Here is a 26142-nt window from a genome sequence, read left to right on the forward strand (position 1 = left end):
ATGGCCGACCCCATCATGGAGCTGTTCGACGATCCCGGCCTGTTCGGCCTGGAGCCGCTGGCGGATCCGGGAGCCGCCCGGGACCCCCTGGAGGAGGCGCTGGGGCTGCCGGGAGCCCTGGAGGAGCCTCCGGAGCCGCCGGAGCCGCCGGAGCCGCCGGCGCCGCTTCCCGTCCCGGAGCCGCCGGCCGCGGCCGGGAGCGACGCCCTGAGCCAGGGAAACCCCTTCATGGGGGCGGCCCCGGCGGCGTTCCCGGCTCCCAAGATCGTCATCCTGAAGGCGCCGGGAGCGCCGGGAACGCCGGGGGCGCCGGGGGCCGTGTCCCAAGCGCCGGCGCTGGCCAACGGCGCCAAGGTGACGTTGGCCAAGGTGCTGGCCGGGGCGCCGCTGCGCGGGAACGCCGGGAACGCCGGGAACGCCGGGAACGCCGGGAAGGCGGCGGGGAGGCCGGTGAAGCAGCTGCTGCTGCAGCCCGTGAAGGCGGCCGGGGCGGCCGCGGCGCCGCTCAAACCGGCCGTGACGCTGGCGGCGCCCGCGCAGGTGGGAACGGCGGGATGGATACGGGATACGGGATACGGGATACGGGATGGGGGATGGGGACAATGGGATACGGGATACGGGATATGGGATACGGGATGTGGGATATGGGATACGGCGTGGGGACAATGGGGTACGGGATACGGGATGGGGGATACGGGATATGGGATACGGGATGGGGACAATGGGATACAGGATACGGGATGGGACAACGGGATACGGGATGGGGAATGTAGGATACGGGATATGGGATGGGGGATACAGGATATGGGATACGGGATACGGGATGGGGAATGCAGGATAAGGATACGGGATATGGGATACGGGATACGGGGTATGGGATACGGGATGCGAGCTATAGGATACAGGATATGGGATGGGACAACAGGATACGGGATACGGGATATGGGATACGGGATATGGGATACAGGATATGGGATACAGGATATGGGATACAGGATATGGGATACGGCGTGGGGACAATGGGGTACGGGATACAGATATGGGATGGGACAACGGGATGGGGACAACGGGATACGGGATATGGGATACGGGATACGGGATGCGAGCTATGGGATACGGTGTGGGGACAATGGGGTACGGGATACGGATATGGGATGGGGGATACGGGATATGGGATGGGGAATACGGGATATGAGATATGGGATACGGGATGGGGAATGCAGGATAAGGATACGGGGTATGGGACACGGGATATGGGATATGGCATACGGGATATGGGATGGGGACAATGGGATACGGTATACGGGATACGGGATGTAGACAGTGGGATACGGGATATGGGATACGGGGTACAGGATACGGGATGGGACAATGGGATGGGGACAGTGGGGTGCGGGATACGGGATACGGGATGAGGCAACGGGATACGGAATGGGGATAATGGGATGGGGACAGCAGGATGGAGACAATGGGATACAGGATACGGGTTGCAGGATACGGGGTATGGGACGGGAACAACGGGATACGGGATGGGGACAACAAGATGAGGGATACGGGATGGGGACAGTGGGATGCGGGATACGGGATAGCAGATACGGGATACGGGATGTGGGATACGGGATACGGGATGGGGACAACGGGATACAGGATGGGGACAACGGGATGGGGACAACAGGATACGGGATAGGGAGAACGGGATGGGGACTACGGGATACGGGATGGAGACGGCGGGATGGGGACAACGAGATGCGGGAAGAGGGAGGTGGGAACAGGGGGAGGATCCCGGGGGAGGCGGGAAATATCCGGAAGAGTTGGGTGGATGGTGGTGGGAAACACTTGGGAGAAGAGGATGGATATTGGGAGGGGAAAACACCTGGAGAACTTGGGTGGATGGGGGTGGGAAATGTCTGGGAGATGTGGGTGGATATTGAAGGTGAAGAAACATCTGGGAGACATGGATGGATATTGAGGGTGGAGAAACATCTGGAGGGGTTGGGTGGATCATGGCGTGGAGGAACATGTGGGAGACATGGGCGGATATTGGGGATGGAGAAACATCTGGAGGAGTTGGGTGGATGGTGGCGGGAAACACTTGGGAGGGAGGAATGGATAATGGAGAAACATCTGGAGGGGCTGGGAGGAACATCTGGGAGACCTGGATTTTGAGGGTGGAGAAACATTTGGGAGACATGGATGGATATTGGAGGTGGAGAAACATCTGGAGAGCTTGGATAATGGAGATGGGGAAACATCCGGGTGGGATCTTCCATGGCCTCGGGGTCCATGGGGCTGGAGAACCATCTCCCATGGCTTCGAGGGCCATGGAGAACCATCTCCCATGGCTTTGGGGTCCATGGAGAACCATCTCCCATGGCTTTGGGATCCATGGGGAACCATCTCCCATGACTTCGGGGTCAATGGGAATGGAGAACCATTTCCCATGGCTTTGGGGTCCATGGAGAACCATCTCCCATGGCTTTGGGGTCTATGGGGCTGGAGAACCATCTCCCATGATGCTCCCCGTCCCCGCAGGGCGACTCCAAGCGCATCACCCTGGTCCTGCAGCAGCCGGCGGGCGGCTCCGGGGCGGCCCCGGTGGCCGCGGGCGCCGGGCAGCGCCACGTGGTCCTGGGCAGCCTCCCCGGGAAGCTCCTGCTCCAGGGCGGCCCCGTGGCCGCGCTGGGGCCGCCCAAGGGCCCCGCGGGCGCCGCCAAGGTGGTCACCATCCAGCTGCAGGTGCAGCCGCCCCCGGCGCCCGCGCAGAAGCTGCAGGTGGTGGCCGGGGCGCCCGGCGTGGCCGTGTCCCCCGCGCCCGTGGTGGCCGGGGCTGCAGGAGGAGGTGGTGGAGGAGGTGGTGGCGGGCGCCTCACGGTGCCGCTCAAGGTGGTGCTGCAGCCGCAGGTGGGACATGGCGGCGGCGGGGGGACACGGGGTGGTGGGACATCGTGGGGTGGTGGGATGTTGTGGTGGTGGGAAGTCATGGGGTGGTGGGACATCATGGGGTGGAGGGACGTCATGGGGTGATGGGACATTATGGGGGTCGAGGAACGTCATGGGGTGGTGGGACATCATGGGGTGGTTGGACATCATGGTGGAGGGACGTCATGGGGTGGTGGGATATCATGGGGTGATGGGACGTCATGGGGTGGTGGGACGTCATGGGGTGGTGGGACCTCATGGGGTGATGGGACCTCATGGGGTGATGGGATATCATGGGGTGGTGGGACGTCATGGGGTGGTGGGACGTCATGGGGTGATGCGATGTCATGGGAGTGGTGGGACATTATGGGGATCCAGGAACGTCATGGGGTGGTGGGACATCATGGGGTGATGGGACATCATGGGGTGGTGGGACGTTGTAGGACATGTTGGAGGGACATCATGGGGTGGTGGAACATCATGGGGGTCCAGGGATGTCGTGGGGTGGTGGGACGTCGTGGTGGGGCGTCATGGGGGTGGTGGGACCCCATGGCGCTCGTGGGACATCGTGACTGTGGTGGGCCACCATGACACCCATGGGCCACCACGACACCCATGGGCCACCATGATACTTATGGACCACCACGATGGTTATGGGCGACCATGTCACTCATGGGCCTCCATGTCACTCATGGGCCACCATGACACCCATGGGCCACCACGTCACTCATGGGCCTCCATGTCGCTCATTGGCCACCGCGCTGTCCCCGCAGGCCGGCTCGTCGCAGGGCGCCTCGGCCGGCCTCTCGGTGGTCAAGGTGCTGAGCTCGGGCGAGGTGGCGGCGCTGGCGGCCGCGCGGGGCCCCTCGGACGAGAGCCGCAAGCTGGAGCACCAGAAGAAGCAGGAGAAGGCCAACCGCATCGTGGCGGAGGCCATCGCGCGGGCGCGCGCGCGCGCGGCGAGCAGAACATCCCGCGCGTGCTCAACGAGGACGAGCTGCCCAGCGTGCGGCCCGACGAGGACGGCGAGCGCAAGCGGCGCCGCAAGGGCCCCGCCGAGCGCGCCAAGGACGAGCGGCCCCGCAAGGGCAAGGGCCAGGGCGGCGCGGGCAAGAGCCGGGCGCGCGGCAAGGCCAGGTGAGCGCCGGGAACGGCGGCGGTCGGTCCTCGTGGCGATGGCGGCGTCACCGGCGTCTCGCCCGTGTCGGCAGCACCATCACGCCCGTGGTGGGGAAGAAGCGCAAGCGCAACGCGTCCTCGGACAACTCGGACGCCGAGGCCATGCCGGCGCCGTCGCCGCGGGAGGAGGAGGAGAGCAGCGTGCAGGTGAGCGGCGCGCGGGCGGCCCCGTCCGCGTGGCCTCGGGTTGGCCCAGATCGGCCCCGTTGACTTGGCTCGTTCCGAGCTGTTCCTGTTGACTTGGGATGTCCCAACTCATCCCTGTTGACTTGGGTTGTTCCGACTCATCCGTATTGACCTGGGTTGTCCCAACTCGTCCCCATTGACTTGGGTTGTTCCAACTTGTCCCCCTTGACCTGGGATGTCCCAACCCATCCCCGTTGACTCAGGTTGTTCCAACTCATCCCCATTGACTTGGGTGGTTCCAACTTGTCCCCATTGACTTGGGTGGTTCCAACTTGTCCCCCTTGACTTGGGTTGTTCCAACTTGTCCCCGTTGACCTGGAATGTCCCAACTCGTCCCCATTGACTCAGGTTGTCCCAACCCATCCCGGTTGACCCGGGCTGTCCCCCCTCGTCCCCATTGACTTGGGCACCAGGGACCCTGGTCCTCATGCCGGCCCCGTTCCCGTCTCTTCCCGCTCCAGAAGCGCCGCTCCAACCGGCAGGTGAAGCGCAAGAAGTACACGGAGGACCTGGACATCAAGATCACGGACGACGAGGAGGACGAGGAGCTCGACGTGACGGGGCCCGTGCGCGCCGAGCAGCCGCCGGCGCCGCCGCTCCCGCTGCCCGAGCCCGAGCCCGAGGGCGAGACGCTGCCCTCCATGCAGTTCTTCGTGGTGGGTCCTCCCTCCCGCGGCCGGCGGGCGCCCCGGGAAGCGCCGGCCCTTGGCCTTGCTCCTCCCTTGACCTTCTTCCTCCTCCCTTGATGTTCTTCCTCCCTTGACCTCCTTCCTCCTCCCTTGACCTCCTTCTTCCTCCCTTGACCTTCCTCCTCCCTTGGCCTTCTTCGTCCTCCCTTGATGTTCTTCCTCCCTTGACCTTCTTCCTCCTCCCTTGACCTCCTTCCTCCTGCCTTGACCTTCTTCCTCCTCCCTTGACCTTCTTCCTCCCTTGACCTTCTTCCTCCTCCCTTGATCTTCTTCCTCCTGCCTTGACCTCCTTCCTCCTCCCTTGACCTTCTTCCTCCCTTGATCTCCTTCTTTCTCCCTTGATCTGCTTCTTCTTCCCTTGACCTTCTTCCTTCTTTGAGCTTCTTCCTCCTCCCTTGACCTTCTTCCTCCTCCCTTGACCACCTTCCTCCTCCTTTGACCTTCTTCTCCTTCCCTTGATGCTCCTCCCTTGATCTCCTTCCTCCCGTGACCTCCTTCCCTTGCCCTTCCTCCCGTTCCCTCCTCCAGGAGAACCCCAGCGAGGAGGACGCCGCCATCGTGGACAAGGTCCTCTCCATGCGCGTGGTCAAGAAGGAGGTGAGAGGTTTCCCCGAGCGCCGCCCGGGGCCTTTCCGAGCGGAACCGTCGGCTTTTCCGGGGGCACCAACTCCTCTTCCTCACCCCCCACAGCTCCCGTCGGGACAATTCACGGAGTCGGAGGAGTTCTTCGTCAAGTACAAGAACTAGTAGGTGTCCCTACGAGCTCCTGTGGGTGGTGGCACCTCGCGTGGCTTCAGGGACCCCAAATTTGGCCCCGATTGGCTCGTTAACTCTTGGCCCTAATGAAGGCGCGCTCCCGCCCGAGCTGACCGTTGTCCCCATTGTCCCACCAGCTCCTACCTGCACTGCGAGTGGGCCACCATTGCCCAGCTGGAGAAGGACAAGAGGATCCACCAGAAGCTGAAGCGCTTCAAGACCAAGATGACGCAGATGCGGCACTTCTTCCACGAGGTAACGCGGTGGGGACGGGCCGGGGGGACGGCGGCGACGGGCACCGCGTCCTCGTCCTCCTCCTCACGGCGCCGCTTCGCAAGGATGAGGAGCCCTTCAACCCGGACTACGTGGAGGTGGACCGCATCCTGGACGAGTCGCACAGCGTGGACAAGGACAACGGCGAGGTGAGATGGGTGGCACCTTCGTGGGAGATGGCATCTTCATGGGACGTGCTGGTATCTTCATGGGATGTGATGGCACCTTCATAGGAGGTGGTGGCATCTTCATGGGACATGATGGCACCTTCATGGGAGGTGGCATCTTCATGGGACGTGGTGGTATCTTCATGGGATGTGATGGCACCTTCATGGGACGTGGTGACGCCTTTATGAGATGCATTGGCACCTTCATGGGGGGTGGTGGCATCTTCATGGGACGTGGTGGCACCTTCATGGGAGGTGGCATCTTCATGGGACGTGGTGGCACCTTCATGCGATGTGGTGGTGCCTTCATAGGAGGTGGTGGCACCTTCATGGGAGGTAGTTGCCCATCTTTTGGAGATGATGGTCCATCTTTTGGCCATGGTGGCCCACTTTTTTGCCATGGTGGCCCATCTTTTGGAGATGGTGGCCCACTTTTTGGCCGTGTTGGCCCACTTTTTGGTCGTGTTGACCCACTTTTTGGTCGTGTTGCCCCATCTTTTGGCCATGTTGACCCACTTTTTGGTCGTTTTGACCCACTTTTTGGTCGTGTTGACCCACTTTTTGGCCCTGGTGGCCCGTTTTTTGCCCGTGGTGGCCCATCTTTTGGCCATGGTGGCCGCCGGTTGGCCTTGGAGGCCCCCAGTCCCCCCTGACGCCGTCCCTCGTCCCCCCGCGCAGCCTGTGATCTACTACCTGGTCAAGTGGTGCTCGCTGCCCTACGAGGACAGCACGTGGGAGCTCAAGGAGGACGTGGACGAGGGCAAGATCGGCGACTTCAAGCGCATCCAGGCCCGGCACCCGGAGCTGAAGCGCGTGGTGAGCGGAGGGCCGCGTCGCGTCCCCGTCCGCGCGTCCCCGTTGCCGCCGTGTCACCTCCGCGTTGTCCCGCAGGCCCGGCCGCAGGCGGGATCCTGGAAGAAGCTGGAGCTGTCGCACGAGTACAAGAACCACAACCAGCTCCGCGAGTACCAGCTGGAGGGCGTCAACTGGTTGCTCTTCAACTGGTACAACAGGCGAGTGCCGGGTGCCACCGAGGCGGCCGCGCGCGCGGGGCGTCCCCGTCCTCAACGCGGCGCCGCCCCCGTGTCCCCGCAGGCAGAACTGCATCCTGGCCGACGAGATGGGCCTGGGCAAGACCATCCAGTCCATCGCGTTCCTGCAGGAGGTCTTCAACGTGGGCATCCGCGGCCCGTTCCTGGTGATCGCGCCGCTCTCCACCATCACCAACTGGGAGCGCGAGTTCAGCACGTGGACCGAGATGAACAGCATCGTCTACCACGGCAGCCTGGCCTCGCGGCAGATGATCCAGCAGTACGAGATGTACTGCAAGGACGCCCGGGTACGGCGGCGGGGCGGCCGGAGACGACGGTTGGGTCCTCCTGGACCAACCGGCGCCACCTGTGGCGCTCCGAGTCCGTCCGCGGTGCTCGGAGCGGGAATTGGAGATGGTTGGAGTTGCCTTCAAGGCGTTGGGTTGTCCTGTGTGATGGGATGTGGACGTGGTTGGAGTTGCCTTCAAGGCGTTGGGTTGTCCTCAGGGCTGGTGGGATCTGGAGGTGGTTGGAGTTTCCTTCAAGCCATTGCGTTGTCCTTCCCAATGGGATGTGGAGATGGTTGGAGTTGCCTTCAAGCCATTGGGCTGTCCTTCCTGGTGGGATCTGGAGGTGGTTGGAGTTGCCTTCAAGGCGTTGGGTTGTCCTATGTGATGGGATGTGGAGGGGGTTGGAGTTGCCTTCAAGGCGTTGGGTTGTTCTATGTGATGGGATCTGGAGATGGTTGGAGTTGCCTTCAGGCCATTGGGTTGTCCTCCCTGATGGGATGTGGAGATGGTTGGAGTTGCCTTCAAGGCGTTGGGTTGTCCTTCCTGATGGGATGTTGGAGTTGCCTTCAAACCGTTGGGTTGTCCGCAGGGCCGGCTGGTCCCCGGCGCCTACAAGTTCGACGCGCTCATCACCACCTTCGAGATGATCCTGTCGGACTGCCCGGAGCTGCGGGAGATCGAGTGGCGCTGCGTGATCATCGACGAGGCCCACCGCCTCAAGAACCGCAACTGCAAGCTCCTCGACAGCCTCAAGCACATGGACCTGGTGGGCGCCGAGGCCGCGGCCTCCGCGGGTCCCCGCTCGCGGGCGCCGCGTTGACGGCGCGGCGTCTCTCCCGGTGGCAGGAGCACAAGGTCCTCCTGACGGGCACCCCGCTGCAGAACACGGTGGAGGAGCTTTTCAGCCTCCTGCACTTCCTGGAGCCTTCGCAGTTCCCCTCGGAGGCCGAGTTCCTCAAGGACTTCGGGGACCTCAAGACGGAGGAGCAGGTGGGGGAAAAGAGCCGCCACCGACGGCCCTTTCCTGTCCCCGTCCCCGCGCTCAGTGTCCCCTCGTCCCGCGTCCAGGTGCAGAAGCTCCAGGCCATCCTCAAGCCCATGATGCTGCGGCGCCTCAAGGAGGACGTGGAGAAGAACCTGGCGCCCAAGCAGGAGACCATCATCGAGGTGGAGCTCACCAACATCCAGAAGAAGTACTACCGCGCCATCCTGGAGAAGAACTTCTCCTTCCTGTCCAAGGGCGCCGGCCACACCAACATGCCCAACCTGCTCAACACCATGATGGAGCTGCGCAAGTGCTGCAACCACCCCTACCTCATCAACGGTGAGGGGGGCGCCATGGGGGCCCTGCCGTTGGGTGGTGGAGGCCGCGCGGCCTCCTCGAGGGGCGGGAGGAGGGTCTCCAAGCTCACCAGGGGTGGCTTGAGGGGCTTCTCAATGAGTGACACGTCAAGGGCTCCTTAATGAGGTGACAAGTTGAGGGGCTCCTCGATGAGTGACGTATTGAGGGGCTCCTCAATGAGTGACGCGTTGAGGTCCTCAATGAGGTGACATGTTGAGCGGCTCCTCAATGAGTGATGTGTTGAGGTCCTCAATGAGGTGACACATTGAGGAGGTCCTCAATGAGTGACGTGTTGAGGGGTTCCTCAGTGAGTGTCGAGTTGAGGGGCTCCTCAGTGAGGTGACACATTGAGGAGGTCCTCAATGAGGTGACAAGTTGAGGGGCTCCTCAATGAGTAACGTGTTGAGGAGCACCTCAATGAGGTGACATGTTGAGGAGCTCCTCAATGAGTGATGTGTTGAGGAGCTCCTCAATGAGGTGACACATTGAGGAGGTCCTCAATGAGGTGACAAGTTGAGGAGCTCCTCAGTGAGGTGACGCGTTGAGGAGCTCCTCAATGACTGATGTGTTGAGGTCCTCAATGAGGTGACACATTGAGGGTCTCCTCAACACCTTGCCACGCCACCGACCGTCCGCTCCGTCCCGCAGGTGCCGAGGAGAAGATCCTGGCCGAGTTCCGCGAGTCGTGCCAGCAGCACCACCACCACGTGCCCGCCGACTTCCACCTGCAGGCCATGGTGCGCTCGGCTGGCAAGCTGGTGCTCCTCGACAAGCTGCTGCCCAAGCTCAAGGCCGGCGGCCACAAGGTGCTCGTCTTCTCCCAGATGGTCCGCTGCCTTGACATCCTGGAGGACTACCTCATCCAGAAGAGGTGGGGACGCGCGGTGGGGTTTTGGGATCGTTCTCCACATGTTCTCCTTGGGGATGTCATTTCTGGGGTCGTTCTCCACACATTCTCCTTGGGATGGCGTTTTTGGGATGTTCTCCACATGTTCTCCTTGGGGATGGCGTTTTTGGGGTCGTTCTCCACATGTTCTCCTCAGAAATGGCGTTTTTGGGATGTTCTCCACATGTTCTCCCTGAGGATGTCGTTTTTTGGGATGTTTTCAACACATTCTCCCTGAGGATGTCGTTTTTGGGGACGTTCTCCTCGGAAATGTGGTTTTTGGGGACGTTTTCCACACATTTTCCTTGGGGATGTCGTTTTTGTGGACGTTCTCCCCACGTTCTCCTCAGGAATGGCGTTTTTTGGGACGTTCTCCACACATTCTCCTCAGAAATGGCGTTTTTGGGATTTTCTCCACACGTTCTCCTTGGGATATTATTTTTGGGGTCATTCTCCACACATTCTTCTTAGAAATGGCGTTTTTGGGATGTTCTCCGCATGTTCTCCTCGGGGATGTCGTTTCTGGGGACGTTCTCCACACATTCTCCTCAGAAATGGCGTTTTTGGGGTCTTTCTCCACACATTCTCCTCGAGAATGGTGTTTTTAGGGACGTTCTCCACACGTTCGCCTTGGGGATGTCGTTTTTGGGGTCATTCTCCACGCTTTTTCCTTGGAAATGGTGTTTTTGGAATGTTCTCCACACATTCTCCTTGGGAATGGTGTTTTTGGGGACATTCTCCACACATTCTCCCTGAGGATGACGTTTTTGGGTCGTTCTCCACACATTCTCCTCAGAAATGGTGTTTTTGGGGTGTTCTTCACACATTCTCCTTGGGGATGTTGTTTTTGGGATGTTCTCCGCACGTTCTCCTCAGAAATGTCGTTTTTGGGACGTTCTCCATGCTTTCTTCTCAGAAATGGCGTTTCTGGGGTCGTTCTCCACACGTTCTCCTCAGAAATGGCATTTTTGGGATGTTCTCCACATGTTCTCCTCGGGGATGTCGTTTTTGGGGATGTTCCCCGCACTTTCTTTTCGAAAATGGCGTTTTTGGGACGTTCTCCACACATTCTTCTCAGGGATGTTGTTTTTGGGTCGTTCTCCACGTGTTCTCCTCAGAAATGGCGTTTTTGGGACATTTTCCACACGTTCTCCTCAGGGATGTCGTTTTTGGGGTCGTTCTCCACGCATTCTCCTCAGAAATGGCGTTTTTGGGACGTTCTCCACATGTTCTCCTTGGGATGTTATTTTTGGGGTCATTCTCCACACATTCTCCTCAGAAATGGCGTTTTTGGGATGTTCTCCGCATGTTCTCCTCGGGGATGTCATTTTTGGGGTCGTTCTCCACGCTTTTTTCTCAGAAACGTCGTTTTTGGGTCGTTCTCCACGCAGGTACCTCTACGAGCGCATCGACGGGCGGGTGCGCGGCAACCTGCGGCAGGCGGCCATCGACCGCTTCAGCAAGGCCGACTCGGACCGCTTCGTCTTCCTGCTGTGCACGCGGGCGGGCGGCCTCGGCATCAACCTCACGGCCGCCGACACCTGCATCATCTTCGACTCCGACTGGAACCCCCAGAACGACCTCCAGGTAGCGCCCGCGCGGCCTCCGCGCTTTGGAGCCTCCTGTTCTGGAGCCTCCCCTATTTCGGAGCCTCCTGTTTTGGAGCTTTGGAGCCTCCTAGTTCTGGAGCCTCCTATTCTGGAGCCTCCGCCATTTCTGAGCCTCCTGTTTTGGAGCTCTGGAGCCTCCTATTCCAGAGCCACCGCTGTTTCGGAGTCTCCTATTTTGGAGCTCTGGAGCCTCCTTGTTTTGGAGCCTCCTATTCCAGAGCCTCCTATTTTGGAGCTCTGGAGCCTCCTTGTTTTGGAGCCTCCTATTCCAGAGCCTCCTATTTTGGAGCTTTGGAGCCTCCTTGTTTTGGAGCCTCCTATTCTGGAGCCTCCGCCGTTTCGGAGCCTCCTATTTTGGAGCTTTGGAGCCTCCTCGTTTTGGAGCCTCTGCCGTTTCGGAGCCTCCTGTTTTGGAGCTCTGGAGCCTCCTCGCTCTGGAGCCTCCTATTCTGGAGCCTCCCGTTTTGGCACTCGGGAGGCTCGGCCGGTGTCGAGCCTCCCCGTTGTCCCCCGTTGCAGGCGCAGGCGCGGTGCCACCGCATCGGGCAGAGCAAGGCGGTCAAGGTCTACCGCCTCATCACGCGCAACTCCTACGAGCGGGAGATGTTCGACAAGGCCAGCCTCAAGCTGGGCCTCGACAAGGCCGTGCTGCAGTCCATGAGCGGCCGCGAGGGCAGCATCGCCGGGGTGAGGAGGAGCCCCCCGGGGCGCGGGGGGGACCTGGGGGTGGTGGTGGCTTGGTGGGGTTCTTGGGGCACCTCTTGGTCCAACGTTGGGTTCTTGGGGCTCCTCTTGATCCAGTGTTGGGTCCTTGGGGCTCCTCTTGGTCCAGCACTGGGTCCTTGGGGCACCTCTTGGTCAATGTTGGGTCCTTGGGGAACCTGTTGGTCCAACGTTGGGTCTTTGGGGCACCTCTTGGTCCAATGTTGGGTCCTTCGGGCACCTCTTGGTCCAACATTGGATCCTTGGGGCTCCTCTTGCTCCAACATTGGGTTCTTGGGGCACCTCTTGATCCAACTTTGGTCTCTTGGGCTCCTCTTGGTCCAACGTTGGGTTCTTGGGGCACCTCTTGGTCAACATTGGGTCCTTGGGGCACCTCTTGGTCCAACTTTGGCCTCTTGGGCTCCTCTTGGTCAACACTGGGTTCTTGGGGCACCTCTTGGTCAATGTTGGGTCCTTGGGGCTCCTCTTGGTCAACGCTGGGTCCTTGGGGCACCTCCCGGCCCCACGTCCTCATTGCGCTTCCCCGGCGCCCGTGGGCAGATCCAGCAGTTCTCCAAGAAGGAGATCGAGGACCTGCTGCGCAAGGGCGCCTACGCGGCCATCATGGAGGAGGACGACGAAGGCTCCAAGTTCTGCGAGGAGGACATCGACCAGATCCTCCTGCGCCGCACCACCACCATCACCATCGAGAGCGAGGGCAAGGGCTCCACCTTCGCCAAGGTAGGACGCAGCGGGACCGGGAGGCCACAGGGGACCGCGGTGGCACCTCCGTGACGGCCTCCCCGCGCAGGCGAGCTTCGTGGCCTCCGAAAACCGCACCGACATCGCCTTGGACGACCCCAACTTCTGGCAGAAGTGGGCCAAGAAGGCCGACCTCGACCTGGACCTCCTCAACAGCAAGGTGGGACGACAGCGTTGGGTCAACGGGGTCTTGTGGTTGTCCCCTCGGCGTTGGTGGCATCTCGGTGTTGTCCCCATAGAACACGCTGGTGATCGACACGCCGCGCGTGCGCAAGCAGACGCGGCACTTCAGCACGCTGCGCGACGACGACCTGGTGGAGTTCTCGGACCTGGAGAGCGAGGACGAGGAGCGGCCCCGCGCGCGGCGCCACCAGCCCCACGCGGCGCCCGCCGCCTTCGGCCGCGCCGACTGCGTCCGCGTCGAGAGGCACCTGCTGCTCTACGGGTGCGCGGGGGCGCGGGGGGCGTTTGGGGGCGTTTGGGGCATTTTGGGTGGGATTTGGGGTGCTTTGGGTGGCGTTTGGGGCAATTTGGGTGGTGTTTGGGGCGTTTTGGGTGGCGTTTTGGGGTGTTTTGGGGGGCATTTGGGGCGCTTTGGGTGGCATTTGGGGCGTTTTAGGTAGGGTTTGGGCATTTTGGGTGGGATTTGGGGTGTTTTGGGTGGCGTTTGGGGCATTTTGGTGGCGTTTGGGGCGTTTTGGGTAGGATTTGGGGCGTTTTGGGTGCGTTTTGGGCAGTTTGGGTGGCATTTGGGGCGTTTTGGGTGACAGTTGGGGTGTTTTGGGTGCGCTTTGGGCGTTTTGGGTGGGATTTGGGGTGCTTTGGGTGGTGTTTGGGGCAATTTGGGCGGTGTTTGGGGCGTTTTGGGTGGTGTTTGGGGCGTTTTGGGTGGTGTTTGGGGCGTTTTGGGTGACATTTGGGCGGTTTGGGTGGCGTTTGTGGTGTTTTGTGTGGGATTTGGGGCATTTTGGGTGGCGTTTGGGGTGTTTTTGGTGAGATTTGCGGTGTTTTGCCTGCACTTTGGACAGGTTGGGTCGCGTTTAGAGGCGTTTTGACTGGGATTTGGGTGTTTTGGGTGGCGTTTAGGCATTTTGGGTGCACTTTGGGCGGTTTGGGTGGTGTTCGGGGCAGTTTGGGCAGCGTTTGGGGCGTTTTGGGTGGGATTTGGGGCGTTTTGGGTGGCGTTTATGGTGCTTTGGGTGGTGTTTGGGGCGTTTTGGGTGGGTTCTGGGCGTTCTGGGTGGTTTTCAGGTGCGTTCTGGGCGTTTCGGGTGGTTTTCGGGTGCCTTTTGGGTGTTTTAGGTGCGTTTTGGGTGCATTTTGGGTGTTCTGGGTGGTTTTGGGGTGCCTTTTGGGTGGTTTTGGGGTGCATGTTGTGCGTTTTAGGTGCATTTTGGGTGTGTTCTGGGCGTTTTGGGTGGGTTTTGGGCCTTCTGGCTGGTTTTCGGGTGTGTTCTCAGTGTTCTGGGTGGTTTTGGGGTGCACTTTGGGCATTCCGGGTGGTTTTCAGGTGCATTTTGGGCGTTCTGGGTGGTTTTCGGGTGCATTCTGGGTGGTTTTCGGGTGCATTTTGGGCCTTCCGTGCAGGTTTTGGGTGCGTTTTGGGCGTTCCGGGTGGTTTTCAGGTGCGTTTCAGGCTCGTTTTGGGCGTTCCGGGCGCGTTTTGGGCCGGTTTCGGGTGTTTTCGGGTGCGTTCCGCGCGTTCCCGTCCCGCTCACCCCCCGTCCCGTCCCCCCGCAGCTGGGGCCGCTGGCGGGAGCTGTCGGCGCCCGGGCGCTTCAAGCGGCGCCTGGCGGAGCGCGACGCGGAGGCCGTGTCCCGCGCCATCCTCCTCTACTGCCTCCTGCACTACCGGGGCGACGAGAGCGTCGCGGCCTTCGCGTGGGACCTGCTGAGCCCCGGCGACAACGGCAAGGCCACCGCGCGGCCCCGCGCGGCCCGGCGTCCCCCCGTGTATCCCGGTCTCACCTACGTCCCGTTCCAGGCCTCGCCGTCCCGGCGCCGCGAGGCCGCAAGGGGAAGAAGGGGAAGGCGCCGGGCGCCGAGGGCCAACGGGCCGAGTGGATCCGCAAGTGCAACCCGGAGGCCCTGTTCCAGGACGAGGGCTACAAGAAGCACCTCAAGCACCAGTGCAACAAGTGAGCGCGGCGCCGGGGCGGCCTCCGTCGCGGTCGCGGCCTCCGTCGCGGCCTCCGTCGCCACCGCGGCCTCCTCTCCGCGCAGGGTCCTGCTCCGCGTGCGCCTGCTCTACTACCTGCGCCAGGAGGTCATCGGGGACCAGGCCGAGAAGGTCCTGGCGGGCGCCGCGGCCAGGTGGGGGCTTCACGTTGCGGCCTCCTCCCCGTTCGGCCTCCTCCCCGTTCCGGCCTCCTCCCTGTCCCGGCCTCCTCCCCGTCCGTCCTCTCCTCCCATTCCGTCCTCCTCCCCATTCGGCCTCCTCCTCGTTCCGGCCTCCTCCGCGTTCCGGTCTCCTCCACATCCCAGCTTCTTCCCCGTCCCGGCCTCCTCCCCATCCCGGCCTCCTCCCCGTTTCCAGCCTCCTCCCCGTCCGTCCTCCTCCCCGTTCGTCCTCCTCCCCGTTCCAGCCTCCTCCCCGTTTGGCCTTCTCCCCATTCCGGCCTCCTCCCCATTCCGGCCTCCTCCCCGTTTGGCCTCCTCCCCATCCAGCCTCCTCCCCATTCCAGCCTCCTCCCCATTCCGCCCTCCTCCCTGTTTCCAGCCTCCTCCCCGTCCGTCCTCCTCCCCGTTCGTCCTCCTCCCCGTTCCGGCCTCCTCCCCGTTCCGGCCTCCTCCTCGTTCCGGCCTCCTCCCTGTCCTGGCCTCCTCCCCGTTTCCAGCCTCCTCCCCGTCCGTCCTCCTCCCCATTCCGGCCTCCTTCCCATCCGGCCTCCTCCCTGTTCCGGCCTCCTCCCCCTTCCAACCTCCTCCCCATTCCGGCCTCCTCCCCATTCCGGCCTCCTCCCCGTTCCAACCTCCTCCCATTTCCGGCCTCCCTCTCACCCGCTCTTCGCCCCCGGCAGCGACGTGGACATCTGGTTCCCATTGGTGGAGCAGCAGGAGGTGCCCGCGGCCTGGTGGGACGCCGAGGCCGACAAGTCGCTGCTCCTGGGCGTCTTCAAGCACGGTGGGAACACCCGGACGTCCCATCCCTTCCGTAACCCCCGTTATCCCGTTTTCCCGCCCCGTGACGCTCCCTTTTCCCGTTTCTTCCCCCCGCAGGATACGAGAAGTACAACACGATGCGCGCCGACCCCGCGCTCTGCTTCCTGGAGAAGGCCGGGCGCCCCGACGACACGGCCGTGGCCGCCGAGCAGCGCCCGGACGCGGCCGACGGGTGAGCGCGCCGGGAGCGCCGGGAGCACCGGGAATGCCGGGAACGCCCTGGGATGACTCCGCCATGCTAATACCGACCGGCTCCGTGCGGAGGCCGGGATGAGTTGGACTCACTTCTCGCTGCGAGAGCTGAGGGCGCCCGGGCGAGGCCGGCACGCGCGGCGCTCGCGACGCCGCCGCCTCATCCGGCGCCTCTTCCCGCAGCGTCGACTTCGACAAGGACATGGAGGACCCCGAGTACCAACCGCTGGCTGGGGCGGCCAAGGAGGCCGAGGACGAGGTGAGGCCGGGCGGAGGCCGCGGCGCGAGGCCGGGCCCGTCCCGCGGGACGGGGAGCGGGACCAGCGCTCCGGGTTCCTTCCAGGCCGACCCGCTGATGCTGCTGGACGAGGAGATCTCCGTGGTGGACGGCGAGGAGGGTGAGGGCGGCGCGCGGAGCCGCGGCCTTGCGGGGCCGCCCGGGTGGCCTGGGTTAGCCCAGCTCGGCTGCGTTGGCTTGGAGCATCCCAACACGTTCTCATTGACTTGGGTTGTCCCAAATCATCCCTGTTGACTTGGGTTATCCCAACTCATCACCATTGACTTGGGATGTCGCAACTTGATCCTGTTGATTTGGACCATCCCAACTCCTCTCTGTTGAGTTGGGTTGTCCAGCTCATCCCCATTGACTTGGACCGTCCCAACGCGTTCCCGTTGACTTGGGTTGTCCCAACTTGTCCCCATTGACTTGGGATATTCCAACTTCTCCCCTTTGACTTGGACCATCCCAAATCATCCCCATTGACTTGGGTTGTCCCAACTTGTCCCTATTGGCTTGGGTTGTCCCAAGTCATCACCATTGACTTGGACCATCCCAACTCGTCCTCGTTGACTTGGGTTGTCCCAACTTGTCCTCGTTGACTTGGACCATCCCAACTCATCACCATTGACTTGGACCATCCCAACGCGTTCCCGTTGAACTTGGCCCGTCCAACTCATCCCCGGTGACTTGGGTTGTCCCAACTCATCCCTGTTTGACTTGGGTTGACCCAACTTGTCCCTATTGACTTGGCCCACCCCATCCCCATCCTCTTGGCCCGTCCCACCCCACCCCATCGCCCGTGTCCCCCCCCATCCCACCTACCCCTCCTCACGCCGCCCTCTCCCCCTCCGCCAGCCCCCGCGGCCCAACCGGGCCAGCCGCGTGGCCGCCGGCGCCGGCGCTGACCGCCCGCCTGCGCCGCCTGGTGGCCGCCTTCCAGCGCAAGGCCGAGGCGGCCGAGCGGGGCGACCGGCGGCGCAGATGGCGCGGCGCGAGAAGCAGCAGAGGTGACTCCACGGGGACGATGGGAGGCCCCGATGGCGATGGGAGGCTCCGATGGCGATGGGAGGCTCCGATGATGATGGGAGGCCCCGATGGCGGTGGGAGGTTCCGATGGTGACGGGAGGCTCCGATGGCGGTGGGAGGCCCCAATGGCGATGGGAGGCCCCGATGGCGACGGGAGGCTCCGATGGCGACGGGAGGCTCCGATGGCGACGGGAGGCCCCGATGGCGGTGGGAGGCCCCGATGGCGATGGGAGGTTCCGATGGCGATGGGAGGCTCCGATGGCGGTGGGAGGCCCCGATGGCGACGGGAGGCTCCGATGGCGACGGGAGGCTCCGATGGCGACGGGAGGCCCCGATGGCGATGGGAGGCCCCAATGGCGACGGGAGGCTCCGGGCGCTCACGCGGTGCCCCCCGCGCAGGTGGACGCGGCGGGAGCAGTCGGATTTCTACCGCGTGGCGTCGAGCTTCGGCGTGGAGTACGAGCCGGACGCGCGGCGCTTCCGCTGGGGCCGCTTCCGCGCCCTGGCGCGCCTGGAGCGCAAGACGGACGAGAGCCTCACCAAGTACTTCCACGGCTTCGTGGCCATGTGCCGCCAGGTGTGCCGCCTGCCGCCCGCCGCCGGCGACGGTGAGCGCCCGCGCGGAGGGGACGGAAACGGGGTGGGAACGGGGCGCCCGGCGGCGCGGGGAGCGAGTCCGGCCTCCGGGAGGTCCCCAAGGAGGCTCCAAGCTGAAGAAGGTCCTGATTGGGCCTCTAGGAGGTCCCAAAGGAGGCCCCAAGTAGCAGAAAGTCCCGATTTGGGCCTCTGGGAGGTCCCAAATGAAGCCTCCAAGCTGCAGAAGGCCCCAGTTGGGTCTCCAGGAGGTCCCAAATGAGGCCCCAAGCTGCAGCAGGTCCTGATTTGGGCCTCCAGGAGGTCCCCAAGGAGCCTCCAAGCTGCAGGAGGTTCCGATTGGGTCTCTAGGAGGCCCCAAGCTGCAGGAGGTTCTGATTGGGTCTCCAGGAGGTCCCCAAGGATCCTCCAAGCCGCAGCAGGTCCCGGTTGGGTCCCCAGGAGGTCCCCAAGGAGGTTTCGAGGTGCAGAGGGACCTGATTTGGGTCTCCAGGAGGTCCCAAGCTGCAGGAGGCTCCGATTGGGTCTCCAGGAGGCCCCAGGCTGCAGGATGTCCCAGTTTGGGTCTCCAGGACGTCCCAAGGAGCCTCCGAGCCGCAGCAGATCCTGCTTGGGTCTCCAGGAGGTCTCGATTTGGGCATCCAGGAGGCCCCAAGCTGCAGGAGGTTCCGATTGGGCCTCCAGGAGGTCCCGGTTGGGTCTCCAGGAGGTCCCCAAGGAGGCTCCGAGCTGCAGGAGGTCCCAATCGGGCCTCCAGGAGGTCCCGATTGGGTCTCCAGGAGGTTCCGATTGGGCCTCCAGGAGGTCCCGATTGGGTCTCCAGGAGGTTCTGATTGGGTCTCCAGGAGGTCCCCAAGGATCCTCCAAGCTGCTGCAGGTCCCGGTTGGGTCCCCAGGAGGTCCCCAAGGAGGTTTCGAGGTGCAGAGGGACCTGATTTGGGTCTCCAGGAGGTCCCAAGCTGCAGGATGTCCCAGTTTGGGTCTCCAGGATGTCCCCAAAGAGGCTGCGAGCTGCAGGAGGTTCCGATTGGGCCTCCAGGAGGCCCCAAGCTGCAGGAGGTTCCGATTGGGTCTCCAGGAGGTCCTGGTTGGGTCTCCAGGAGGTCCCCAAGGAGGCTCCGAGCTGCAGGAGGTTCCGATTGGGTCTCCAGGAGGTCCCCAAGGAGGCCCCAAGCTGCAGGAGGTTCCGATTGGGCCTCCAGGAGGTCCCGGTCGGGTCTCCAGGAGGTCCCCAAGGAGGCTGCGAGCTGCAGGAGGTTCCGATTGGGCCTCCAGGAGGTTCCGATTGGGCCTCCAGGAGGTCCCGGTCGGGTCTCCAGGAGGCCCCAGAGGATCCTCGGAGCCGCCGCAGGTCCCAATGGCGTCCCGCGCGTGTCCCCGCAGAGCCGCCGGACCCGCGCGTGCTGGTGGAGCCGGTGTCGGAGGAGCGCGCCGGGCGGGCGCTGCGGCGCCTGGAGCTGCTGCGGCGGCTGCGCGAGCAGGTCCTGCGGCACCCGCTGCTCCCGCAGCGCCTGGCGCTGTGTCCCCCGCCGGGGCCCGGCCTCCCGCCGTGGTGGCAGCGCGGGCGGCACGACGCCGAGCTGCTCCGCGGCGCCGCGCGGCACGGGCTGGCGCGCGCCGGCGCCGCGCTCATGGAGGACCCCGAGCTCTCCTTCCTGGCCGCCCGCGCCGCCTTCGCGCGGGGACGCGGCGACGGCGCCGACGCGGGGGCCGAGCGCGGGAAGGGCTCGGCCTCCAGCTCCGAGGGCTCCTCGTGCGGCGAGGACAGCGACGACGAGCGCGGTGAGCGCCGCGGACCGGGGTCACGGCCCGGTGTCACCTCCTGGGGTCCCATCCCGGTGTCCCATCCCGGTGTCACATCCTGGTGTCACCTCCTGGTGTCCCATCCCGGTGTCACATCCTGGTGTCACATCCCGGGGTCCCATCCCGGTGTCCCATCCCGGTGTCCCATCCCGGTGTCACATCCCGGTGTCCCATCCCAGTGTCACATCCTGGTGTCACATCCTGGTGTCCCATCCCGGTGTCACATCCTGGTGTCACGTCCTGGTGTCCCATCCCGGTGTCACATCCCGGTGTCACATCCTGGTGTCACATCCCGGTGTCACATCCTGGTGTCACGTCCTGGTGTCCCATCCCGGTGTCACATCCCGGTGTCACCTCCTGGTGTCCCATCCCGGTGTCACATCCCGGTGTCACATCCTGGTGTCACATCCCGGGGTCCCGGCCCGGTGTCCCATCCCGGGGTCCCATCCCGGTGTCCCGTCCCGGTGTCACATCTTGGGGTCCCATCCCGGTGTCCCATCCCGGTGTCACATCCCAGGGTCCCATCCCGGTGACGTGTCCTGGTGACATGTCCTGGTGTCCCATCCCAATGTCACCTCCCAGTGTCTCGTCCCGGTGTCACATCCCAGTGTCACGTCCTGGTGTCCCATCCCGGTGTCCCATCCCGGTGTCACATCCTGGTGTCACATCCTGGTGTCCCATCCCGGTGTCACATCCTGGTGTCACACCCTGGTGTCCCGGCCCGGTGTCACATCCCAATGTCACCTCCCAGTGTCCCTTCCCAGTGTCACATCCCAGGGTCCCATCCCGGTGACGTGTCCTGGTGACATGTCCTGGTGTCCCGTCCCAGTGACACATCCCAGTGTCACGTCCCGGTGTCACATCCCGGGGTCTTGTCCCGGTGACGTGTCCTGGTGTCCCATCCCGGTGTCCCATCCCAGTGTCCCATCCCAGTGTCCCGTCCCGGTGTCACATCCCGGTGTCACATCCTGGTGTCACATCCCGGGGTCCTGTCCCGGTGACGTGTCCTGGTGTCCCGTCCCAGTGTCCCATCCCAGCGTCGCATCCCGGTGTCACATCCCAATGTCACCTCTCGGTGTCACGGCCCGGTGTCCCATCCCGGTGTCACATCCTGGTGTCACCTCCCAGTGTCCCGTCCCAGTGTCACATCCCAGTGTCACGTCCCGGTGTCACATCCCGGGGTCCTGTCCCAGTGACGTGTCCTGGTGTCCCATCCCGGTGTCCCATCCCGGTATCACGTCCTGGTGTCACATCCCGCTGTCCCTTCCCGCTGTCCCTTCCCGCTGTCCCATCCCGGCGTTCCCGGCGTTCCCGACGCCTCCCGCTGTCCCCGTGTCCCAGGCGGCCCCAAGCTCTCCGAGGAGGACGAGGACGAGGACGAGGACGAGGAGGCTCCTCCGCTGCCGCCCTCCCACCCGGGCGACCCCCGGGAGCCTCCGCTCGAGTGGCCCAAGGTGAGGACGGAGCCTCCGGTCCCGATCCCATCCCGCTCGGATCGCGCTCCGATCCCACTCGGATCCCGCTCCAATCCCGCTCCGATCCCGCTCCAATCCCGCTCCGATCCCGTTCGGATCCCACTGGGATCCTGCTCCGATCCCACTCGGATCCTGCTGCGATCCCGCTTGCATCCTGCTGCGATCCCGCTCCAACCCCGCTCGGATCCCACTCGGATCCTGCTCCGATCCCACTCGGATCCTGCTCCGATCCTGCTTGGATCCCACTCCGATCCCGCTCCAATCCCACTCTGACCCCGCTCCGATCCCGCTCGGATCCCGCTCCGACCCTGCTCCGATCCCGCTTGGATCCCATTCGGATCCCTCTCGGATCCCATTCGGATCCCTCTCCAATCCCTCTCCTATCCCGCTCTGACCCCGGTCGGATCCCGCTTGGATCCCATTCGGATCCCGCTCCTATCCCGCTCCGACCCCGCTCGGATCCTGCTCGGATCCCATTCGGATCCCGCTCCCATCCCGCTCCTATCCCGCTCCGACCCCGCTCGGATCCTGCTCGGATCCCATTCGGATCCCGCTCCTATCCCGCTCCCATCCCGCTCCGATCCCGCTCGGATCCCATTCGGATCCCATTCGGATCCCGCTCCGATCCCGCTCCAACCCCGGTCGGATCCTGCTTGGATCCCATTCGGATCCTGCTCGGATCCCATTCGGATCCCGCTCCGACCCCGCTCCGATCCCGCTCCCATCCCGCAGGAGCGGGCCCTCCTGCAGCGCCTGGAGCTGCTGTGCCAGGCCGTGCTGGCCGGGAAGTGGCCGCCGGTGCCGCCGGTGCCTCCGGTGCTCCCGGTGCTCCCGGTGGTTCCGGTACCGGGCGACGGCGCCGGCCGCCTGTGCGGGGGGCAGCGCGACGAGGGCTACGGCCGGGACAAGGAGTTCACGGTGCGGATCAAGGACGTGAGTGCGCGGGACGGGCGGGAGCCTTCCTCCCCCTCGGCCTCCCCATCCTCATCCTCATCCCCATCTTCCTCCTCCTCCTCCTCCTCGTCCTCCTCCTCATCCTCCTCCTTATCCTCCTCATCCTCCTCATCCTCCTCCTCATCCTCCTCATCCTCCTCCTCATCCCCATCTTCCTCCTCATCCTCATCCTCCTCCTCATCCTCATCCCCATCTTCCTCCTCATCCTCCTCCTCCTCCTCGTCCTCCTCCTCCTCCTCATCCTCCTCCTCATCCTCATCCTCCTCATCCTCCTCCTCATCCCCATCTTCCTCCTCATCCTCCCCCTCCTCCTCCTCATCCCCATCTTCCTCCTCCTCCTCCTCCTCATCCTCCTCCTCGTCCTCCTCCTCATCCTCCTCCTCATCCCCATCTTCCTCCTCCTCCTCCTCCTCCCCATTGGCCTCTTCCTCTCCCCATTGGCCTCTTCCTCCTCCTCCCCATTGGCCTCTTTCTCTCCCCATTGCCCTCTTCCTCCTCCTCCTCTCCCCATTGGCCTCTTCCTCCTCCTCCTTTTCCCCATTGGCCTCTTCCTCCTCTTCCTCTCCCCATTGCCCTCTTCCTCCTCCTCCTCTTCCCCATTGGCCTCTTCTTCCTCCTCCTCCTCCCCATTGGCCTCTTCCTCCTCCTCCTTTTCCCCATTGGCCTCTTCCTCCTCTTCCTCTCCCCATTGCCCTCTTCCTCCTCCTCCTCTTCCCCATTGCCCTCTTCCTCCTCCTCCTCTTCCCCATTGGCCTCTTCCTCCTCCTCCCCATTGGCCTCTTCCTCCTCTTCCTCTCCCCACTGCCCTCTTCCTCCTCCTCCTCTCCCCATTGGCCTCTTCCTCCTCCTGCTCTTCCCCATTGGCCTCTTCCTCCTCCTCCTCTTCCCCATTGGCCTCTTCCTCTTCCTCCCCATTGGCCTCTTCCTCCTCCTCCTCTCCCCATTGGCGCCTCCCTCCCCCCATTGGCCTCTTCCTCCTCCTGCTCTTCCCCATTGCCCTCTTCCTCCTCCTCCTCTCCCCATTGCCGCCTCCCTCCCCTTCCTCCCCCTCCCCACGCGCTCCCTCCTCCTCCTCCTCCTCCCGTGGGGCCTCCCCGTGCCCCGTTGGCCTCCGCCGACCGCCGGCCTCCGCAGGAGGAGGGCCTCAAGCTGACGTTCCAGAAGCACCGCCTGGCGCCCAACGGGGCCGCGCGCGGCGCCCGCAAGGCCCCCAAGCAGCCCCCGGCGGCCGCCGGCCTCGCGGCCTCCCCGGAGCTCGACGCGGAGGCCCGCGTCCCCGTGGTGCGCCGGGCCGACGGCGCCGCGCTGGCCGGCCCCGCCGCGCCGCGCCGCGCCGACCTGGACGCCTGGCTGCGCGCGCACCCCGACTTCGCCGTGGACCCCCGCTTCCTGGCGGTGAGAATTCCCCCAAAATGCCCCAAAATTCCCAAATCCGTCGTTTTCCCGGGAATGTTCTCACGTGTCCGCGCCCCGCAGTACATGGAGGAGCGGCGCAAGCAGCACAAGTGGCACCGCTGCAAAAAGGGCGGCGCGGCCGAGGCCGGCGGCCTCCCCCCGCCGCAGCGGGGAGGGACGGGGCCCGTCGAGGCCAGCGGCAGGAAGGTGAGGAGGCCGCGCGGGGAGGCCCAAAATGGCCGGGCGGGAGGGTGGGAGCGCGACCTGGGAGAACCTCCCTCTATCGCGTCCCGTTGTGGAGGCCGTTCCTCCATGGTCAAGGAGAACCTCCTTCTATCCTATTCCATGGTGGAGGCCGTTCCTCCATGACCAGGGAGAACCTCCCTCTATCTCATCCCAGGGTGGAGGCCGTTCCTCCATGATCAAGGAGAACCTCCCTCCATCCCATTCCATGGTGGAGGCCATTCCTCCATGATCAACGAGGCCGTTCCTCCATGGTCAAGGAGAACCTCCCTCTATCCCATTCCATGATAGAGGCTGTTCCTCCATGATCAAGGAGGCCCTCCCTCCATCCCGTCCCGTTGTGGAGGCCATTCCTCCATGGTCAAGGAGAACCTCCCTCTATCCCACCCCATCATGGAGGCCATTCCTCCATGATGAAGGAGGCCGTTCCTCCATGACCAGGGAGAACCTCCCTCCATCCTGCCCCATGGTGGAGGCCGTTCCTCCAGCCCATCCCATGGTGGAGGCTGCTCCTCCATGACCAGGGAGGACCTCCCTCCATCCCACCCCATCATGGAGGCCCTCCCCCGATCCCGCCCCATGGTGGAGGCCGTTCCTCCATGATGAAGGAGGCCGTTCCTCCATGATCAAGGAGGCTGTTACTCTGTGATCAAGGGGAAACTCTCTATCCCACCCCATCATGGAGGCCGTTCCTCCATGATCAAGGAGGCCCTCCTTCCATTCCATCCCATCCCATTTTGGAGGCCGTTCCTCCATGATGGAGGAGGCCGTTCCTCCATGATCAAGGAGAACCTCCCTCTATCCCATCCCATGGTGGAGGCCGTTCCTCCAGGACCAGGGAGAACCTCCCTCTATCTCGTCCCATGGTGGAGGCCGTTCCTCCCTCCTGCCCCATTTGGGAGGCCCTCCCTCCATCCCGCCTCACGGTGGAGGCCGTTCCTCCATCCCATCCCATCATGGTGGCCCTCCCTCCATCCCACCCCATCATGGAGGCCCTCCCCCGATCCCGCCCCATGGTGGAGGCCGTTCCTCCATGATGAAGGAGGCCGTTCCTCCATGATCAAGGAGGCTGTTACTCCGTGATCAAGGGGAAACTCTCCATCCCATCCCATCATGGAGGCCGTTCCTCCAGGACCAAGGAGAACCTCCCTCTATCCCACCCCATCATGGAGGCCCTCCCTCCATTCCATCCCATCCCATTTTGGAGGCCGTTCCTCCATGATGGAGGAGGCCGTTCCTCCATGATCAAGGAGAACCTCCCTCCATCCTGCCCCGTGGTGGAGGCCGTTCCTCCAGGACCAGGGAGAACCTCCCTCTATCTCATCCCATGGTGGAGGCCGTTCCCCCATGATCAAGGAGAACCTCCCTCCATCCTGCCCCGTGGTAGAGGCCGTTCCTCCATAATGAAGGAGGCCGTTCCTCCATGATCAAGGAGGCCATTCCTCGCTCCCTCCCCACGGCGGAGGCCGCTCCGGGTCCTCCCCGTCCCACCGCTCCTCCCTTCCCCTCCAGGCCTTCCCGGCGGATCCCGCGCTGAGCCGCCTGCACGCAGAGGGCAGCCCCCCGGCGCGGAGCCGCCGCGACCTCCCGGCGCCGCCGGGCGGCCTCCCCGGCCCGGCCTCCTCCTTCGCCGCCATGGCGGCCTCGTCCTCGGCCCTGCTGCACGCCGGCGCCTTCGGCCTCGCCGCGCCGCGGGACGAGGAGGAGGACGAGGACGACGAGGACGACTTGTCTCAGGGCTACGCCAGCTCCGAGCGGGATTTCTCCCTGCTCGACGACCCCATGATGCCGGCCAACTCGGACTCCAGCGACGGGGCCAACGAGGCCGAGTGAGCGCCCTCCTCCTCATCCTCCTCATCCCAACCCCAGGAAAACCCCCCTTCCCGCCCGTCCCCGCTCCCCGCGCGCCCCGGGCGCTATATTTATATAAATATGTACAAATGTCTTGTGTCATACCGCGGGGGGGGTGGCGAGGAAGGGGCGCGGGGGGACGGGGCGGGCGGCGGGAGCTGGTGGCTGGAAGCCCGGGGCGGTAGCGGCTTCCCGTAGTCGGAGTCCTTTTTTTTTTCCTTTTTTTTTTTTTCTAATAAAAATTAAGGGATAAAAGCGGACCGCAACGAGGCGCATTTATTATTATTGTCGTTTTTATTATTTATTCGAGCCCATTTTTGGTTTTTTTTGGTTAATTTCTCCTTTTTGCGCCTGCGTCACCACCCGTCGCTCGCG

The 26142-nt window shown here is 63.5% G+C and overlaps 1 protein-coding gene and 1 non-coding gene across 2 annotated transcripts; both read left to right on the forward strand.

The window, feature by feature from the left end:
• On the forward strand, nucleotides 1–25755 carry LOC104578526 (ATP-dependent chromatin remodeler CHD8-like). The gene is given in 40 exon segments (XM_088539429.1): nucleotides 1–96; nucleotides 181–354; nucleotides 2533–2901; nucleotides 3693–3863; nucleotides 3866–4056; nucleotides 4131–4245; nucleotides 4746–4940; nucleotides 5502–5570; nucleotides 5664–5719; nucleotides 5867–5984; nucleotides 6068–6151; nucleotides 6848–6985; nucleotides 7061–7186; nucleotides 7269–7508; nucleotides 8080–8256; nucleotides 8337–8480; nucleotides 8559–8814; nucleotides 9481–9703; nucleotides 11110–11305; nucleotides 11848–12015; nucleotides 12592–12771; nucleotides 12842–12952; nucleotides 13032–13237; nucleotides 14533–14714; nucleotides 14759–14930; nucleotides 15016–15105; nucleotides 15813–15916; nucleotides 16012–16126; nucleotides 16330–16405; nucleotides 16490–16544; nucleotides 17282–17293; nucleotides 17296–17406; nucleotides 17409–17433; nucleotides 17852–18060; nucleotides 19430–19828; nucleotides 21191–21303; nucleotides 22057–22257; nucleotides 23413–23673; nucleotides 23755–23880; nucleotides 25429–25755. Coding segments are annotated over 40 exon segments (6375 nt in total). The 3' UTR covers nucleotides 25750–25755.
• LOC148590145 (small nucleolar RNA U6-53/MBII-28) lies at nucleotides 16171–16263 on the forward strand. The gene has a single exon (XR_015914358.1). It is a non-coding gene; the product is annotated as a small nucleolar RNA U6-53/MBII-28 (small nucleolar RNA).
• Nucleotides 25756–26142: the final 387 nt, after the last annotated feature.

This window comes from Tinamus guttatus, unplaced genomic scaffold (assembly GCF_059628265.1).
Source record: "Tinamus guttatus ecotype Peru unplaced genomic scaffold, ASM5962826v1 Tinamus_guttatus_pri_ptg001670l, whole genome shotgun sequence".
Classification (NCBI taxonomy): Eukaryota; Metazoa; Chordata; class Aves; order Tinamiformes; family Tinamidae; genus Tinamus; species Tinamus guttatus.